Source organism: Prionailurus viverrinus, chromosome B1, assembly GCF_022837055.1.
Source record: "Prionailurus viverrinus isolate Anna chromosome B1, UM_Priviv_1.0, whole genome shotgun sequence".
Lineage (NCBI taxonomy): Eukaryota > Metazoa > Chordata > Mammalia > Carnivora > Felidae > Prionailurus > Prionailurus viverrinus.
Window position 1 is genome coordinate 139,934,493 of NC_062564.1, and position 12,548 is coordinate 139,947,040.

A 12,548-nucleotide genomic window follows, 5' to 3' on the forward strand; every position below is an offset into this window, starting at 1 on the left:
TTCCTTTGTCTCATGGCCCCCTTGTTCCATCTTCAAAACTATGACCTTCTGATCCTTTTTATTTAGTCACATGACTAGTCTCTGATCACATGACAAAAATTTCTTGATTTTAAGAATCTATGATTAAGGTGGGCTCAGTTGAAATCCATGATAATCTCCCTATCTCAGGGCCCTCAGCCTTAATAACATCTGCAAAGTCCCCTTTTGCCTTGTCAGGTGACAGTCACAGGTTCTGGGGATTAGGACATGAACATCTTTGGAGGCCAGTATTCTGTCTTCCACAACGTAGATGGGTCGACGCCAGGAGGAAACTTGTCCTGAGTAACTAATGAGGCTGCATTTGATCTAGCCTAGGCAAGGGATAGTACAGAACTGAACTAGGATAGTGGTAGTGAGAATAGGAGACAAAGAAAGTGTTGATACAGGGATCAAAGATTTAATAGATGATCTCTGAAATGAAGTGATAGTTCCTGGGTATTGACAGGAATAGAAATGTCAGAAAGACAAGGTTAAGAAAAAAACAATTATGAATTCCATTTTGAATTTGTTGAGCTTGATGTGCTAGTGAATTATTCAGGCAGAAAAATTCAACAGGCAGTTGGAAACATGCATCTGAATCTTGGGAGACAGGTTGAGGCATATAAATATTATGGTAAAGATGTAGGCCCCTATAACATGGGACTACATATACCTCTCTTGACTATGTGATACATCAACTTAGATATAACATCCTTTCACAATTTTTATCATAAAAACAAAAAAAAAAAACAGATTGCATCTTGTCAAGTGAATGCAATTAATGGAGCAAAATTGGTAGTTCCCATATCAACTTATAATTTATAATATACTCTTATTTTATGTTCTTAGCTTTCACACTGATATGTAAAAATATGACTTGGCATTTAATATTTTTGCCCTAAATTTCACTAGATTTAGTCAATTTCTTTGGCATTTTAAAAAAGTAGTTACTTTTATTTCAAAGAAACATTTGAAAATCTCAAAGATTGCTATCTCAATGTAAGATCAGGGTATTGAGATTTGCCTCTCGAAAATGCTAACAGTGGAGATAGGATCATCTGAATTTAATTTGGGGGTTTAGTCACCTCTTTCCTGGCCTTCTGCCTGTGCTGTTCTGCCATTGCTTACTGATGTTCCACTGAAATGAACAGAACATTAGGACATGTTTTATATTGGGCAATAGGAAGAATTCGGCACTTTGGGGTGTTTTGAATTGTTCAGTATCCATAAAAACGACAGCTGGAAAAAGACATCAGTGCTAGAAAAAGAATGTATCGTTTGAAGATGACTTTAACCTTATAAATATTTTCTTCTTTCAATATTTAATTGCAAGGGATTGTTTCAGGTATTCTATGAGTTAATTTAGCAAGGATGGATAGTATCCCTCTTCTTCATGTGAGGAAGCTGAAGCTTGGAAAATTAAATTATGATTTACGTAAAATAATTCTGCTAACATGGCACATGAATGCAGGTCTCCTGAGTCCACAGTCATTGCTTTTTATATTATACTATAGCTGTCTCTCAATCTTAGAAGCACAGTTTAAGATTAGAGAATAATGCTGCTCGTGGCTGTTTGTTGTTTGTTGTCTGTTCCTCACTGGAAGGTAAGATCCCGGGGTTAGGGACTTTGACCATATTGTTTGCCACTCTAGCATCAGGGTGTAGGAAGATTGCCTGGCACATAATAAGTGCTTAAAAAGTAAGTATTTGCTTTCAGGGCACTTGGGTGGTTCAGTCGGTTAAGTGTCCAACTCTCTCTATGCTCAGGTCATGATCTCTTGGCTCAGGTCATGATCTCACAGTTCATGAGTTCCAGCCCTTCCCTGGGTTCTATCTACACTGATGGCACGAAGCCTGTTTGGGATTCTATCTATTCTTCTCTCTGCCCCTCCCCCACTTGTGCGCTCTGTCTAAACAAACAAACAAACAAACAAACAAACTTGAAAACTTTAAGCAAAAAGTATTTGTTCTCTGGCACTTCACGTTCTAGGACAGTTTCAGATGTAGGCCTTCAGGTGTGATGAGCTGCGTGCTGACCTTCGTCAAGGGGATGACTGAAGGAGGGCTCACAAACTAGTCCTCAGCCTATGAGTGCGGTACTCTGGTATGATACTCAAAACTGTGTGACATTAGCCAGAGAATGATGAAAGAGACGTGCCACTAAAAAGCGGCTCAGAGTAGTTAAAGAGCTTATGTAAACTGCAGGGGGTATACTATCAGAAGATGAGGTCGGGTCTTCTAAGGCTAAGGTCAGTGAAGGTTTCTGGAATGTGTTGGCATCTATGGTGGTGGAGAACGAAGGCGTATGGTACCTTCTTGCTTGCATTTTTATAGCTATGGCTGGGCAGAGCTATGGTTAGCAATAACAGTTGCAGAATAATTTGGAAAATGTGTCTTTAGGTGCAGGTATCCAAAATCGTAAGTTTTTATTACTTACATTTCCAAGAGCCCCTTGAAGTTTTTTACTTGCTTGATCTGCTTCCCCTACCACCCCAGTGTATGTATATATGACTTTCTAAGTTTTCAGCTTCCTTAGTACACTTTTGAACTTACACCAGAATTCCTCATTATAACAGTTAATGCTTCTTAGAGTGATAATTTGAAAGGAACACTTACCAATTTAAAAATAATTGAAAAATTAGGGGCACCTGGATGGCTTAGTCAGTTAAGTGTCCAACTGTTGATGTAGGCTCAGGTTGATCTTGATCTCCAGGTCTGTGAGTTTGGTGAGGTCTGTGGGATCTGCGCTGAGAGGGGGAGTCTTCTTGGGATTTTCTTTCCCTCTCTCTCTGCCCCTCCCCCATTCGTACTCTAAATCTCCCTCTCCAAAATAAACGTTTAAAAAATAAAATAAAAAATAAAAATAACTGGCAAGTTAAAAACTAAGAATTTGTTTCATAAGTTCACTGATCTTTTGACTAGTGCAATTTTTTTTTTTCATTTTTACATGCCAGCTATGGAATAAATACACTGCCAAGAAAAAAGACAGAAATTATTTTTCACTTTTAAACATTACTTATTACATAATCAGATTAGCAAACACCTACTTATTTGATTTCCTGAAAGAAGTAACCACAACATATTACTGGCTGAATGTTTATATTTCTTCAGCAGGAAATTATTTCTGAGAAAAGGAAATCTTTCAAATGTTGGGGTTTGTTGTTGTTGTTAAAATCCACTTCAAAATTAAATGATGTATTATGCTTCCTTAGAAAGTGACAGTTGTGATCTGTAAAAAATAGTCATTATTAAAATAAGATAATATTAAAATCAGTGATAAGGATTGGGAGAGCCAAATCTGGTAGTATCCATGGATCCATTTTCCAAAGGGTACAGATAGAGCACATGAAATGGTAGAGAAATTAAGAGTCCAAACTAACCAGGTAGAGAAAAGTAAAACTAAAAGCAGAGACTGAATGAAGTGTAACATCACAGTGACCAGGTACCCACTTCTCAGGCTTCTGGAGGCTGAAACCCATCAATGAGGAGACACTGCTTGATTGCTTTATGTTTATTTGCTGATCATCCTTAACTGATAAACAGGTTCCATATTACTCTGCCAGTAACTTACAATTTATTTATTTATTATTTTTTTAAATTTTTTTTAACGTTTTATTTATTTTTGAGACAGGGAGAGACAGAGCATGAACAGGGGAGGGTCAGAGAGAGAGGGAGACACAGAATCCGCAACAGGCTCCAGGCTCTGAGCGGTCAGCACAGAGCCCGACGCGGGGCTTGAACTCACGGACCGTGAGATCATGACCCGAGCCGAAGTCGGCTGCCTAACCGACTGAGCCACCCAGGCGCCCCGTAACTTACAATTTAAAGCCTTCAAGGAGGCTGCTATGAAATGCTTTCACACTAACAGGACCTGCCACAGGTTTTCTAACCCCATAAACACGAAAACACTAAACCTAATAGAGTCTGGAGGGAACCACTGATCAAAGGCTGGTGAAGTGGGTTGAGAAACATAATTTGTCCTCAAAAGCAACCTTGTCGAACTGAGGGCAGATCTGGAGGTGATTCATGAATCTACTCTCATGGCCTCACTACACAAAAGCCTGACTTATACCAGTAGTTCTCCATTGTGACAATTTTGCCAACCATGTGATTTTAGGCAGACATTTTCACTTGGCATAATTGTGGAGGAACTGCGACTAGCTAGAGGCCAGGGATATTGCTGAACATCCTACAACTCACAGGATATTCCCACTACAATAAAGAATTATCCAGCCCCAAACATCAGTAGTGCTGATGTTGAGAAACCCTGATCTATACTAACTAGAGAATTGGACAGGGGTCTCTCTACTGTATTGTCCTCTCCTTTCCCACCTTTATTTATCCTTTTTAAAGTTTATTTATTTATTTTGAGACAGAGAGAGAGAAGGAGAGAGAGCCAGTGTGAATGGGGGAGGGGCAGAGAGAGAGGGAGATCGAGAATCCCAAGCAGGCTCCATGCTGCCAGTGCAGAGCCCGACATGGAGGCCCAACTCACAAACCGCGAGACCATGACCCGAGCTGAAATCAAGAGTTGGATGCTTAACTGATTGAGCACCCAGGCACCCCATTCCCCACCTTTATTTTAAAAATAATGTCATCGTTTGCCCAAATAAAGTATTTCTTGAAATAGCTGAAAAATGCACAGAAGTCTTGGAACATCACTAGCACTGGCTCCTATTATTACTCTTTGAGATGGCTCTTAAGGCTTTTAAACATAACTTTAAGAATCTGAAGAATACAATTTAAAAAACACTGCTCTCTGACATGGCTACCACTGTTCTAGCACCCCTAAATAACTGGAAAAGAAGAAGAGGGGCTCCTTATAGTGGTATTTTTGTGGGCCCCATGTATAATACCCTTGGGCAGAGATAGGAATAATTTTGGTAAAACTGTCTGCCAGGAATATCAATTGTCATGGTATCCTTTGGTGTTTGGCATCATGAGCATATGAGAAAGTCCCACCTCAGTGAAGGAGAGCTACGCTATAGACATGATCTCTAAGGACAGCTGCATGCATTGTGGTGTGGTTGAGGAACAGTTGGGAATAGAAAATCCAAGCAACATCCAAGTGCGGAGTGAGTGGAGACAATGGACATTTCACCTGCTGTGGTAGCAAGCACAAGGTTTAGATAGACTTTACTTTATTGGAGAATTAATTAAAGAGCTAAAATTTATTAAGTATTTACTATGTGACAGGTGTTAGTAAAATCCTTACCTTAATTGCCTTTTAATCCTTATATGCTCCTGAAATTTGAAAAATTATATTAAAGATGATGTAAAAAAAAATCATTGTCAACCGTAAAAAAAAAAAGGAATGAAGATGAGCTTGCCCTAAATATATTAAAAGCTTTAAGAATAAAGAAATTAAAGCATGCAGTGACCCAGGAATACATAATATAGAGACACTAGAAATAAGCTAAAAAAAGGAGTGCATTTATAATGATAAATTTGGGATTTAAAGTTAGTCAAGAAAAAATGGATTATTTTGAAAAATACTGGAGCAAATGAATACTTGAGAAAAATTTTTATTAAATTTCTGTATCATTCTTTATATCAAAGTAAATCTCAAATGGACAAAAACGTACATCTAAAAAATGACCACAATCGTGTCAGAAGAAAATTTAAAAGTAATTACTATCTTGAAGTGGGGAAGTCTTTCCGTCATGAAGTACAACAGCTATGAATAAAAGCACCATTGAACTTGACTACTCGACACTTAAGTCCTTTTGCACAAGAAAACTTACCATAGAAAACCAAATCACAATAAACTGGGAAAAACATTTGCATCACATATATCAGAAAAAAAAATGAGTTCTTCAGTATATCCCAAACTTTTCCAAATCAATTAGAAAATAAAGAACATAAAAAAATAACATCAAGCTAATAGGCAAAACCTAAAAAGATAGTAAATGTATTAGATAAATATACAAAAATAAGCTTAAACTCACTTAAAATGAAAGAAATACAACTTAAAATTGCAATGGAATACAAATATTTACCTATCAGAGAAGCAGATATTGAAAAGATTGCTAGTACCTATTATCAATGGGTGGGGGGGAAGATGCACTTTGGTGTTCACTTTAGGGTTATGAACTGGTACAACATTTTGGAATGTCAATTGGATAATATCTCTCAATGTTTAGACACACCTGCCTTTTGATCCAACAGTTCCATGTTCAGGAATTCCTCCTACATATATGTTCACTTCATTGCACATAATACATGGAAAAAAATGTTAACAAAATCATAGTTGGTGACAACAGATACTTAAACATCATCAATACCAGAGTGGTTGAAAACATCATGGTACATCCATACACTGGAAAAACATGCAGTTTTCAGAAAGACTGAAATATGTTCACGCCCATTGACTCTTCATTTTGTTTAAATGCCTAAAACAATAGGTTTACTATTAAATAGGCTCTTAGTAAATATTTGTTGAAGCAAGTGGATGACCCTATTCTATGTGTAGAGCAACAGGGAACTACATAGAGTGATGATCCAAGTATTATAAAAAAAAAACAGCCACATACGCATGCATGCATCCATGCGTGCACGCATGCACGCACTCACAGAATTTTCTGGAGAAACAAACTGTCAGCAGTAATATCTTTTCTGCAGTGGAATAAGTATCAGGAAGCAGGGCTGGACGTAGGGTGAGGTGAATGAGGTACCCAGGGTACAAATTTGAGGAAGTAGCCTGAGATGGTCTCCTTAAATTGTGTGTTAGTTATCTCACTTGTCTTACCCTATCCCTGACCTGTGAGGAAGGAACTTCACTTTTATCTATGTTTTCAATTCTGTTTGAATTATTTCCTATGTGAATGCAACTGTAATTTTGTAATTAACAAGAGGAATAAACAAGAAAAAAAAGCTTCACAAAATTAGAATTAATTGGGATTTCATGGTATAAGAGGACAGAGGGTGATACTGAAACATTTTAAAAATAGAGCTAATTGTCATAAATGTTGGTACAAAACTAATTTTAATTTTAAACGAATATTATTAATAATAACCAAGCTTTATGCCACCAGATTACACTAATAAACACTGAAAAATGTTGGGAGTGGTAATGAGATGGCTACTCGTTTATCAGACAAATAAAAACAGAAATAAAGCAGGGTTGATATTTTGAGTTTCAGGGAAGAAAAATAGGATTCGAGTTTTAAGAAAAAGGAAGTCGAAGGTTCTTTTCCTTTAGTAAAGGTACAATCCATGCTGACAATACCCATGGAGAATAGCAAAAGAGGAATTTCAAAATCAATTAAGCAAAAATTGTTAGATTTACAAGCACTAAAACTGTTTTTGGTAAAAAAAAAAAAATCTTGGTCACATCTTTGTTAGCCTTTGATGCTCCAAAACACATGCATTCATACATATGTACATACATACATGAATTTATATATAAAACAAGAAATACAGGTCTTGGATAATATGTTATTAAAGCTTAAATACATATTAAAATAAACAACATGCAGGTTTTTTTCAACCATCGGTGGAACACTAAATTAAAAAAAAATAAAGCTAACTGTAAGCTAAGTTACAAGAAAATAAGAATAAAATCCTCAAAATAGGGACTGTAAAGGCAAGGTTCTTTGGCAATAATGCAATAAAATTAGAAATCATGCTCAAAGCATAGATAAAAATAAATATGTTTACTTTGAAATTACAACAAAAACCAGCAAAAAATTTAGGCTAGAGGCAAATGCAAATAGTGCAAATATGGAATATGTATAAAATAAGAAAAATGAGAACAATAATTCTCAAAATTTGTCTATTGTGGCCAATGGTGTTCTCAGAAGGAAAAATTTTGTGTTAACGGGTTTTGTTATTTTTAAGAAGCAGAAATAAAAATAAATGACTAATTACATTTCAAAATTTGGGGAAAAACAATAAAACACGCATTAAAAAAGGCATGAAGAAGGATCTGATGAAAAATAAAAATAGAAACAAAATTAATGCAAAACAGAATCTGAATCAATTCAAAAGCAAATGGTAGGTACTTTAAAACCAAATTTCTTATAATTAAGAGAAAAGGTATAATTAAGATAAAAGGTATTTTAAAAATAGGAATTAGACATTTGATATCACAAAAAAGTACACAGGGAATATATTATAAATTCTGTACCATTCTATGAAAACATATGAAAAGATTTCAATGAGGTTGATTATTTTTCTGAGAAAACCTTAACATTCAAAATTGGCTCAATAAATAGAAAACAGTAATTTCTCTAATAAAAAGTAATCAAAATTTTGTCTTCTGAAAAGCTTTGAGCCATGTGGTTTTACTGTTGAGAGTTATGTCAAACTTTAATAAAAAGATAATCCAGATATTTACATAAAAACTTTTCTGAAATATGGAAAAATCCAAATTAACTTTGTTTTTTTTTTAATCTGTTAAAGATAGTATTTTTTAAAAAAGTATATTACTTTAAGAGAATGAAGACAGAAGCCATAGACTGGGAAGAAATATATGCAGAACAAATATCTGATAAAGGCCTTGTGTCCATAATTTATAAGGAACTCTTATAACTCAATAATAAGAAAACGGGGAAAAAGAGAAAAGAGGGAAATAAACCACAAAAGACTCTTAAAGATAGAGAACAAACTGAGGGCTGATGGAAGTTGGCGGGTGGGGAATGGGCTAAATGGGTGATGGGTACTAAGGAGAGCACTTGTGATGAGCTCTGGTTGTTGTACGTAAGTGATGAATTACTGAATTCTACTTCTGAAACCAATATTGCACTATATGTTAACTAAATAAAATATAAATAAAAAATAAATTAAAAAAAGACAATAAAAAAAACTGTGCAAAATATCTGAACAGATAGTTTACCAAAAAGATATACAGATGGAAAATAAGCACGTGAAAAGATGCTCGACATCAGATGTTGTTAGGGAATTTCAGATAAAAACAACAATAAGATAACATTACACACCTAGTACAATGGCTAAATTTCAAAACACTGACAACACCAAATGTTGTGAAGTATGTAGGACAATAGGAGCTGTCATTCACTGCTGGTTGTGTAGCCACTTTGGGAGACAGTTTGACAGTTTCTCACAAAGCTAAACAGTCTTAAAACCATATGATCCAGCAATCATATTCCTAGATATTTACTCAAATGAGTTGAAAACTTACGTTCACACAAAAACCTGAGCATGGATGCTTAAAGAAGTTTTACTCAAAATTGTCAAAACTTGGGAGCAGCTAAGGTATCCTTTGATTGGTGTATTGATAAACTGTGGTACATCCATCCAATGGGATATTTTCAGTGATAAAAAAGACATGAGCTATCAGGTCATCAAAAGAATGGAGGAAACTTAAATGTATATTGCTAAGTTAGAGAAGCCAATCTGAAAAGGCTGTATGCTGTATGATTCCATAAATGACATTCTGGAAAAGGCAAAACTACAGACAGTAAAAAGGTAGGCGGTTGTCAGAGATTAAAGGAGGTAGAGGGGGAGAGATGAGTAAGTGGGGGGCACAGAGGATATTTAGGGCTTCTGGTAGATACAAAATAGTATGTATTTGTCAAGACACATAGAACTGAACGCCAAGAGTGATCCCTAATGTAACCCATGGACTCCAGTTAGTAATTTTTCAATATTGATTAATCAATTGTAATTCATATAGCACACTAATGCAGGATACCAATAACAGTGGAAACTAAGTGTGGAGAAAGGAGGTATATGGAAACTATATTTTTCAGGTCAAATTTTCTGTAAATCTAATACATCTAAGAAAATAAAGTCTATTAATTTCAAAAAAAAATTTATAAAATTCAAAAGCCAATGTCCATAAATAAATTAGAAAAGAAGGAAAAATAAAACAACTATATATATAGAAAGCATTTTCATAAACAGAATTGCAAAAGTCTCAAATAATAAATGAGTAAACCAATTTGGACAGTTTATTGAAGAAGCCACTCAAGAAGCATTTTTTACCTGGAATGTATCTCAAAATTTATACATGCAGCATATCATCTAATTTTATTTTATTTATAAAAATAATTTCAATTAATGGCAAAACTTCGTTTGGAAGGAAACACTGACGTCCATTTCTGGTTAAGTCTCAAAAGAAAATTGGGAATAGGAGTATATTTCCATCCAATATTAAAATATTAATATTAAATCAAGAGTCAACATCATACTTAATGGTTTCTAATAAAGTGTGTTTATAGTACTAGTTTCAAGAGATTTAATAGTACATATTTCTTCCCAGCTCATAATCCCTCTTTCTCTAGAAACAGGCCCTTGAGGAACAGGGATGGACCTCTAGGTGTTATGACTACCTTCTGACCTTGACCACTGCTGATTGATCCAGAGATAGACACCTGACCTTCCTGAGGCTGATTAAGTTTGCTCTCCTGACAGACAGACACTGGGAAGTAGTTGTAACTCAGCTTTATAACTGGAAGTGTGTGCTAGTTAGACTTCCAGAATTCCTTTTTATTTTTCTTTCCTGAGTCTTGATTTTCAACTCTGTTGGATTCTAGTACATTCTTCTTTCTGTTTAAATGTGTGAGATGTTTTTGTGTGTGCGTGGCTTGCAAACAACAAAAAACCTCAAGTAATACAGACACTAATAGGTGTTTTATGGTGCAAATGGGGGGATGTTGATTAGTGGACAATTTGGGAACTTAGATTAAACAAAATGAAATCTCTTTATTTTGGAACTTCTCAGAGTCAATAATAGGTCACTTATTCAATCACAGAATTTTTCTTGGAAGAAGATACTTTTAAAAGACTAGTATGCTATGGAACATACTTAGGACAATACTTCCCAAGTGGTATTCCCAATAAATAAGCAGCAGCATCTCATGACAGTATGATTCCAGAAAGTCTTGGCCAATTCATGTAGCATCTACAACAATCTATTGGTAGCTGAGGGGAAAATCCATTCACAATAGCAGCTGCAACAGGAACAATAAAATCATAAGATCCCTCAGATTCCTTTTTATTCCAAACTAATGGATTTCTTGAGGGAAGCACTTATTTGTTGTTATGCCCCTAGAAATGTATCTGGGCCACACTTGGTCCTTCATAAATAAATGAGTATATATTTCCTTTTAATTTCCTTGAGATTAAGAAAGTTTATGGTTACTATCTGTGGTTGAAAGCATATTATTCTGGGAGCTACAATAACATTGAAGAAGTCGGTCATATATCAGGTAGCTTTGATTATGTAATTGTTTATCCCAGACAATTGTGTTATAAAACAGGAAGCATACAAAGAGAATATTCATCCTATTGCTACTGCTGCTTTGTCTTCTGTTGTCACCACCAGTGAAAAGGGGAGAAATGAATTGCTGCTCTATGATTGAGTACCTGAGCATCCCAGACTTCTCCCTTTCCTCTCTCCCACACTCTCTGCTCCATTCAACTGGATGGATTGCTGTGTCCCAGAATTACCTGCTTTTCTGAAGATTCTCATTCATTCACAAGGTTACATAGTGGCTGTAATTGTGGGGAATATATTCTGTACAGTCTGACCATTTTAGATTTTAAATTTTAATAGGGGCTGGGCTCCTGAGTAAAGCTGGGTCAAGTGTCCCTTCTCTGGGATTCTGGACTTGAGGAAAAGAGAGAGGAGAAGGGAGGGAAGGGATGAGGGAGGGAGAGAAGGAGACAGGGAGGAAAAGAGGGAGACAAATGAAGGAAAGGAGGGAGGAAGGACAAGAGAGGAGAGGAGAGGAGAGGAGAGGAGAGGAGAGGAGAGGAGAGGGAAGGGAAGGGAAGGGAAGGGAAGGGAAGGAAAGATGGAAGGAAGGAAGGAAGTTGTGTGTCTGTTGAAAGGCAGTTCTGTTGGAAGAGAAAAATGATGCACTGAGGAACACAATAATGAGATAGAGCAGTAGTTCCCATAGTGTTCAACTTTGATTATGATTATATGATTTTTCCTAGGATTCAGACATATTCCTTTCTTTAGCTCTGGGAGACACCTCCATGTTTTTATAATAACGATTCAAATTGGATTTCTGTCACTTGCAAGCAGAGTCTTGGATAATACACTTAAACTGTCATTTGGAGAAAATTACACTTAACTTACAAAGCTATTCTATTCAGCTGAGGGAGTCTATAAATAGATTAGAAAAACAGCAAGGGAAATCATAGATGTTTTGGATTTTGAAGAGACCTTCAAGAGCCAGAATCTGGAGAGATAAAGTGATTTGGCCAATTACCATCATCAGTTTGCCAAATAGTCTGGTTCTTAATGCTCTTTACTTTTTATTGCATTGCTCAATTTCTTGTTTCATTTCCTTTTGGTCGGCTTGCTCATTCTTTGGTCCTGTGTCTTTGGCGCACTGCTCTTCTGCTGATTCTCACATACATTTCACATATTCCCTTTCTTTGGCCCTGCATTTCACTGTTAGTATCAGGTTAAATTACTTTCTTAGTGTATCCTGTACTCAAACATAACAGTTCTCTAATTGCTCTCTATTCTTTACTGGGTTTAAGTCACCTTAATGAGCTTCCATGAAGGGAATTTCTAGTCTCCAATAATTGCATTAGTTTGACGTTAGAAC

At 35.9% G+C, this 12,548-nt stretch overlaps 1 protein-coding gene across 3 annotated transcripts in view; it reads right to left on the reverse strand.

The window, feature by feature from the left end:
• The window catches only part of CFAP299 (cilia and flagella associated protein 299), a 631,144-nt gene that overhangs the window by 22,296 nt on the left and 596,300 nt on the right, over positions 1 to 12,548 (reverse strand). The window contains exons 7-8 of one of the 3 annotated variants that reach the window (XM_047857287.1): positions 5,234 to 5,262; positions 3,179 to 3,247 (exon numbers count right to left, since the gene is read on the reverse strand). The exons of 1 other annotated variant lie outside the window; for it this stretch is intronic. In XM_047857287.1, the coding sequence (XP_047713243.1) occupies positions 3,217 to 3,247; positions 5,234 to 5,262 (60 nt within the window). In that variant the 3' untranslated portion in view covers positions 3,179 to 3,216. Of the gene's footprint in view, positions 1 to 3,178; positions 3,248 to 5,233; positions 5,263 to 12,548 lie in introns of those variants that run through there. One more of the 3 variants, XM_047857289.1, reaches the window with a different exon arrangement.